Source organism: Python bivittatus, unplaced genomic scaffold (assembly GCF_059951505.1).
Source record: "Python bivittatus isolate LINGU-HERP-01145 unplaced genomic scaffold, Pbiv_v1 ctg000580_np1212, whole genome shotgun sequence".
NCBI classification, from domain to species: Eukaryota; Metazoa; Chordata; class Lepidosauria; order Squamata; family Pythonidae; genus Python; species Python bivittatus.
In genome coordinates this window covers 10,215,128-10,222,991 of record NW_028277087.1, presented here as the reverse complement: position 1 = coordinate 10,222,991, position 7,864 = coordinate 10,215,128, and the positions used below count along the sequence as shown (strand labels likewise).

Sequence of the window (7,864 nt, the reverse complement as noted above, 5' to 3'; positions counted from 1 at the left end):
GTCTTAGTAACTTCTCCGCCCTAGTAGCTGTAATAGCGAGGCAACTCGCCCACGTGACTCGCTCTTCCTTTCTCCCTCGCCGGCTTGCAGAGCCGGCCGGTTCATTCGCCGCTTTCCTTCGTGCTCGGCCCTTCCACTGCCGCAAAGAAGCGCAACCCTCGACTAACCGGTGAGCAGCCGCGGCAAAGGCTGAGCTATTGGGAAGAGGGTTGAACCAAGACCTTCTTGCGCTTCTCTGCCTTTGGTGAGGAGCCGTATGGTGTCCGCGTTCAGCCTCGGGGCATCTGGGCAAAGTCCAGTTCCAGAACGGGTGTCGCTGGCCACGTGCAGGTTCTTCTTCATACGGTACGTGTATGTCTCCTCTCGCATAGTGGACAAAGTTGTGCCTTTGGGCATGAGCAGAGTGCACCCGGGTGCTTGTGTCTCAAGGTACCCAGTACGGGGCTTGTTCACAAAAGGCGATGCCTCCTCCGTTATTGTCTATTGCAGTGTTTTTAAAACTTTTTTCTCTCAGGACCCCTTCCCACTTTTAAAAATTATGGAGGACCCCAAAAGAGCTTTTGTTTGTACAGTATGGGTTATATTTATTGATATTTACCATGTTAAAAATTAAAATTGATGCATTTGCTGGCGCTATTGCTTCTTGCAATCATTTGATGGCATTTTAATAATGTATTATTTTTCAACATAGTCTGGCAAATAATTTTGATATTGCAGACTCCTGAGAGGGTTCATGGGGGACCCCCAGGAGTTCTAGGACCACACTTTAAGAAACATTGGTCTGTTGGAATTATAATCTCCAGCAACAATTTAACAAGTGCTTCAAAATCTGAAACAGTGTCCAGGAAGATCTATACATTATAACAAGATTAGATTGCAACAGTTGAGCTAAATTTGAAAAGTATGATTCAAGACTGAGTATCCTGGAAAGCATGGTTGAGTCCCTTCCTTGCTGTACAGCAAGCAGGAGTTGCTCCTCCTAGCACTGCCCAGAGGAAAAATTCTCAATGTGTTGGTTTTACATGAATTGTCTACAGGTGTCAACAGCATGCAGGTGGTCCTCATTTAGTGACCACAATTGGGACTGGCAACTTGGTTGTTAAGCAAAGGGGTCGCTGAATGAAACCATAACTGTGCTTATGATCTTACTTCAACTTTCCTTTGCTTTACAGACCTGCAAAGGTCATGAATGTGAGGACTGGTTGCAAAGTTACATTTTCTTCACTGTTGTAACTGTGAATGGTCACTAAACGAGGACTACCTGTAGTGCCTTTGGCATGAGAAGGAAATCAGTAGTCTTCAGGGAGCCCACCATTAATCCTTTTACTCAGCACAAATCCTTTGGGGACTTAATTCAAGGAAAGATGCATAGAATTACTTAAGGTGTGGAGTGATTAGGCAACAGATGCAAATGTGTTTGGCTCTCGGAAACATGTTTTTCATTTTGCTTTCCTCCTGCAGTTCCCTCTCAACCTCAGACTTGGCACCAGAACAGCCATGCTTGCTCGTGGCAGGCAACTTTTCACTGGACTTTCTGTCTACTGGAAGCCTCTCTTCAAAGGCCGCCTCCTGTTGGTAACCAACACTGTCAGCTGTGGGGGGCTTCTAGCAGCAGGAGACACACTTCGCCAATCTTGGGAGATGAGGCAGGACCCTAAACGGAAATGGGATCGTACCCGGACAGGTCAGTTTATGTTAACTGCTGGTTTTGACCTTTAAAACCCTTTGTGGTTTGACACTGAGGTATCTCTAGGATATCTCCACTCAGTTTCAACCCACCTGAATGAAGAGCTCCCTGGAAAATCTATTACTAGTCCTCATTTCCAGGAGATTAGGGGGATGAAGGCCTGAAATGTTTTTCTGTAGTGGCAGTACTGCTATGGAACTCCCTGCCCCCTGAAATCCACAGAGCTCCTACCTTGTTCGGTTTCAGGACATTTTTATTTATTCAATTTGTGTAGCCACCCATCTCACATTTGTGACTCTGGGTGGCTCACATAATTAAAAGCAACCACAACAAACAGTAAACAGAATACAAATAACATGAGAACAAATAAAAACATTAAAACCAAATTAAAAACCATAAAACGTAATCAGCGGGAAAGTACAAGTCCTATGTCAGTCAGTACAACCATCTAGCAGGCTTCACACCACAGCTGGATCCCCTGGCACAATAGCAAAACCATGTCTTCAGAGCCTTCTGAAAGGCAAGTAGGGTTGGGGCCACCTAGGCTCCAGGGGGATGATGTTCCATGGGCGAGTGCCACGGCAGATTCCTTAATATACAGCCTCTTCTGCTGGACCTGATGGGAGAGGCAGATATAACCAGGGAGAAAACTATTTAAGAGGACCTTTGAGTTATGAATATTACCTTCTGTTTTTATTGCTTTTTGATTGGACATTTTATGATTTTATCCATGCAGCAATTACTATGATGTAAAATTATTTATACCATGGATGTTTCATTGTTGAGATTGTAACTCACTGAGAATCTGTTTCAGTACATAAAAAGCAGAATAAATAAAGTGATTCTTCCAAATGTTAGAGAGGTTGTAAAAAAAAAAAAAAAAAAGATCTTTCTTCCATTTGTGGTGGCCATAGGATAAAGCTATTCCCTTTTGGTGTAAAATTTTTGGGGAGATAAGTACCATTACTAAACAAAGAATTGAATTCTCAGAATTAGACTGGCTGCATTTATTTTCAGGACTGAATCTCAAGCTTAAAAATAGGGAACTATTATTATAGTCAATAGCTATAGACTATAATATGGTAATATTTTAGATATATGGTAAATTTGTAAATACCTGTCCCTTTACTTACTTTTTAGTAGATTTTTTGTATTCTATATTTTATTTATGATCATGGATTTTTGTTAGTTAGTTGATAATGTTCGTTAATCCTAATTAAATAAAAAATAAAGTGATTCTCTCTCCTTCTGAACTATGTATGTCCTCTTTTAATTATCCCTTACTTTGAGTTTTCATATTCAGTAGGAGTTATGCTATTGAGCACAGCCATTAAATCTTGAAAATGGAGTGGCCAGACGTCTGGAGTGGTCCCAGACACTGCAGGTTTTAAAGTTTGCCCTCCAGCCAGCCCACTGTATGCCAAACTCACCTTTTGTCATTCATTTTTTGACTGCCCTGCTTCTGTCTTCTCTCCCATAGAACTATCATATCTAAGCTATAAAACTGTACACAACCTCTAGATGGCAGCAAAGAGTTAGTTTTCCGTATCACTTAGCTGCCCTCTAAGATTATTGCACCCTAAACCTGATAGCTTTATTTTGTCATGGGATGAGTTAGTTGTTTTTGGTTTTTTAGCTGTATGGTGTTTTTATCTGTCATTAGCTACCCAGAGTTGCTGTAGCATATAAATCTAGATATAAATAAAAAATAAGAGGACACACAGGTTCTCCTCTTTTGTTTTTGTAACAGCTCACAAAATGATGGATTCCTTGTGTTTTGCTAATGGAGCAACTTTTATCCTTCAGCACGAATGTTCACCATTGGCTGCAGCATGGGCCCAATGATGCACTACTGGTACCTGTGGCTTGACCGGGCCTTCCCTGCTGCTGGGTTCAGCGGCATCAGGACTGTCCTGAAAAAAGTTTTAATTGATCAGATTGTTGCCTCTCCAGTCTTTGGGGTTTGGTATTTCATAGGTAAGACTAAACTAAAGCTACAAGAGAATTTCTATTCTACTGAGGGCAAAAATGATTTGGTCACAGATGGGAAAATATTTGGGGCTTTGCCACAGATCTTGCATGGGGGTAGCAAAACAGAGGGTGTGGTGTTTCTGTGGTAGCCTTCTGTGCTTGGCTTCCTGTGAATAATTTACAGTTCCTTTAGTTCCCAATAGCCAAGGCACATGCTCCCATATTTCCATCTGCCTTTTTATTATCTGCAGGGATTGGATCTTTAGAAGGACAAACTCTGGAGCAAAGCTGGCATGAATTGGAAGACAACTTTTGGGAATTCTACAAGGTAAACATAGTTCATGTCCCCTACTTTCTGACCCTGAGTTTGTTGATGGAGCAACTAACTTGTTTTTTTCTGCTTGCAGATGGACTGGTGTGTGTGGCCACCAACCCAACTGATCAATTTCCTTTTTGTGTCACCCAAGTACCGAGTGATCTACATGAATGTCATCACTCTTGGATGGGATACTTACCTATCATACCTCAAGCATCGTGTGAGTAGAGCTCACTAAAATAACTGGGGTGGGAAGTAATTCAGATTGAAATACAGGGTGGAATGTAAAGTTGTGCTGAGTAAGCCCTCTTCTCTAACCTCTTTTTATGGCGGCTGCTAACAAGTAAATTGGAGCCTTTCTGTATTCAGATCCTCTGTTCTACCATTAAGCAACATCCTCAAAAGGAATAGGTATCAATGGTGATGTTGGGGCTGCCTATTAATGGGGCACAATTAGTCTTCCTGTGATAATTTCAGAAAACACAGCATTTTCCTCAGCTTCTCCATCCCCATTTTAGTAGTTGAGCTCATACGTTAATGTGGTTTGTTTTGTTTGGCTTAGCATGTTGTGTGAACACAACTATGGAGATTGTTTTTAATTAGAAACATGATTTCTTGCTTTATGTGATATATATTTTAGCCAGTAATGATTTATTTAATGAACTAAGATTTAACCAAGTGGCTTGTGTGAACCCATTTCCTGGGATTCATTCCTGCACTATCCAGCAGTTTTCTTTGAAGGACTTGTTCATCATCAAATATCACAAGTCAAATTAAAAATGGAAAAAACCTACGTGGCTCTGATACACTACAAGCTTGTAATTAAAAAACTAATTGAATGCTTTCCCCCCCTTTTGTTTAGAATAAAGAGCCATCGCTTAGCCTGGATGAAGATTCTAAACCTTGCACCACTGAGATCCAAACTACTGGATGAAAAGTGTCAATAACCAAACTACTTTGTTTTTTAAAACTAGAAGTAATCTGGCATCTTTTTTGAGAAATACTATTTGAATTGTGCTACACAGGAACTGGTGCCTGATATACCATGTTTTCTGCAAGCAATTCTGATTTTCCTTGTCAAAAACTCTGTAACGAGAGCAAGACTGAAGGCTCAGAGCACTTTTCCTTTGGCAAAGTTGGTATGGGTTGAAGCAGCTTCAGCAGCCAGCAGAAGTGCTGTCCCTCGTAATTTGTCGTTAAAAGTGCCAAATTATTGATTTTTCTAATGTATTTATTTATTAACTTAATTTTGTACCACCCCAATCTCATGATTCTGGATGGTGTTCAAGAATTTCAACAGCAATCTTAAAATCAATCATGTCAATAAAAACAGTTACGGACAAAGAAAATATGGCCATCTTCCTTCTCCACTAAGCCTCAAAGGAAGCTGGAAAGGGAAAGTTTTCCAGAGGTTTCTAAAAGCCAACAGTGAAGATGTCAAGTGTATTTCCAGGGGTGGTGTATTCCAGAGGTGTGGCCATACCTGAGAACTGTTGATGGTCTCCAGATGGTTTGAATTAGCAACTGAGTTCCTTCTTTGGAGGATGAATGCATCTGTTTTGGAAGGAATAACTATTTAGGCAACAGGAGAGTCAGACATGCTAAGAAAGTGCTGTGGTGCAAGAAAAATAAAAGGAAATTCATCTTAGGATCGTAAACTAGATCCTTTCTAGAAAACATCATCCCACAATTCTGTGTTGCAAGTTCAAATATGGGGAACTAGATTGTGTTCTAATTGTTATGCTAATAAGCAGTGCTGCAGAAGATAAAATACAAAAAGGCTTAAAACCAAGAGAGAGAGAGTGCAGCTTAGGGACTCTAAAGCAAGGGAGTTTTTCAATTCTCCATTTTTTCTTTAAGTGGATTACAGGAATACATCAGGGAAATGTTTGTTTGCAATATATCCGGACTTTTATTGAACTTATTCATCTTCATCTTATCTGCTGTATTTGCTGTATAGATCAAACTGTCAGGGGAGATTGTCTGGAACTTTGGAGTGGGTTGCAGTTAATATGCTGATACCTAGTTCTCTTGTGTCTTGCCACCCAACTTCAGAGAAGTAGCACAGACCCTTGAAGATTGCTTAGTCAGCAATGGACTGGATCAGGGAGAACAAGTTGAAATTAAACGCAGACAAGATGGATGTGCTTTTGGTTAATAAGAAATATTGGTATTGTGATTTAGTGTACTGAATGATGCTGCACTCCTTCCTAAAATAGTAGGTCCACAGGTTACTTGTGGATTGTGATTCCCAGGAGATTCTCCAGAGAAATCAATGGCAAAAGGTGCATTTCCACAATCAGGCTAAGTGTATCAGTCGCAATTGTTTGTTAGCCAGCTGGATTTGGCAACAGTTATCCATATTTTTGTTGTGTCTCATCTGCTGTAATTGGAGGCCACCCTGAAAAGGCTGATAAGGATTTCAAAGATGATTTTGTAAATAGCTACCTGCAAGGGCCTCTGCTATCAATGAAAAGAAAATCTCTACCCTAATGTATTTGGGGATAAATGTATTCTAAATTGGAAATAGTTCAGTTGCTGGAATTACTGTACCTCTGTCTCTTTCCTCTCAATGAATCTTGTTAAAGATTGTCACAGTCTTACCTGAAAGAATTATTTTCGATCAAGGCAACTGCCAAAAAACCTGGCACAAGGGTACTTCCAAAACCTCACTATTTTCATTTTCCAATTCCTCCAAAGCAGTTTGAAACCAACCTGCAATTTGCTTTGACAGTCAGCAAAAATTGTAGGAAATATGCTGAGAAACCATAAATCAACCAGTACTTCCAACTGACCCATACTTTTGTTCCATCTGTCAGTCACTTACAGCTCTTGATGGACATCATTTTAGCAGCAAGTGAACATCCAGTGGTATCATAAGCACCAGTAATAATTGCATTTGTGCTCTGTGCTCTTCCCAAATAGCTTGTTGGATACCTTCTGGGTGGTGGTGGTGGGGTGTCATTTTTCACTATCATGTTAATTATAAATGTCTATTTGGGGTTTTTTTGGCAGAACAATGGAGTGGGCTTGCCATTTCTTTCTCCAGTAAATCATTTCTAGTGTGATCCTTTGTCTATGACCTGCCCATTAGGCAACTTTTCTGGGACTGTATACACTCAAAAGTATAGTGTGGGGGAGATGGGCGGCATATAAATTTAATAAATAAATAAATAGTTCATGGCATCTCTACAAGGTAGTGACCCATGAAGGGTTGCAAACTATAGGTGTGCAAAAATAAAATCAATCAGAAACCTGTCCATGAGCAGCTGCGAGTCCCAGAAAAAAATACAACTTCTCCATTTAAAAGGAAAATGCTATGGTTCCTCCTACTTCATCCCACATGTACACTGCTGGGAAGTTTTGTGAGGGTTTGTTTTCCATTTCTTTTCCATAGCTTGTGTGCAATCACCAGGCTGTGAGACACCCCACCCCCATTGGTTTGAAACAGAATAGCTTACTGAAGCTTGGGTAGTGGGAAATGCAAAAGTATCTGCCAATGGAAAAAAAAAAGTACCCATAGCCTCCAACATTGCAAAAGAAAAGACTAGTTTTGCAAGACAATTCAGCTCTCAGAATGAGCCAATGCCACCTGAAGACAGAGTTCTGGAGAATTCTGAGCTGGTGCAAAGTCCTTATGTAGAATGGTCCCAAGATGCATTTCTTCTGTTTAGCCCTTTAATGATTAATAATTTTAATACCAATGTTAATCTTTGTATTTATCTGCTGTTAGTCACCATGTGCATTCCATGTGAATAGGAACGTGGGATATTAATTAAGCTGAAAACATTTTAAAAGGATGATAAATTAGGAACAAATTTTCCCTTTCCCTTAAACTTGCTGTCCTATAGTTCACCAGTTACTGCACTGTTTCACTGAATTCAGATGCA

At 40.3% G+C, this 7,864-nt stretch overlaps 1 protein-coding gene across 1 annotated transcript; it reads left to right on the top strand.

Moving 5' to 3' along the window:
- The first annotated feature begins 69 nt into the window (after window positions 1-69).
- Window positions 70-5,622, top strand: MPV17L2 (MPV17 mitochondrial inner membrane protein like 2). Its single transcript, XM_007432463.4, has 6 exons — window positions 70-345; window positions 1,462-1,684; window positions 3,494-3,664; window positions 3,910-3,986; window positions 4,066-4,194; window positions 4,837-5,622. Exons 2-6 carry the CDS (start codon window positions 1,498-1,500, stop codon window positions 4,906-4,908), a joined length of 636 nt encoding a protein of 211 aa, XP_007432525.1. The 5' UTR covers window positions 70-345; window positions 1,462-1,497; the 3' UTR covers window positions 4,909-5,622.
- The last annotated feature ends 2,242 nt before the right edge of the window (window positions 5,623-7,864 follow it).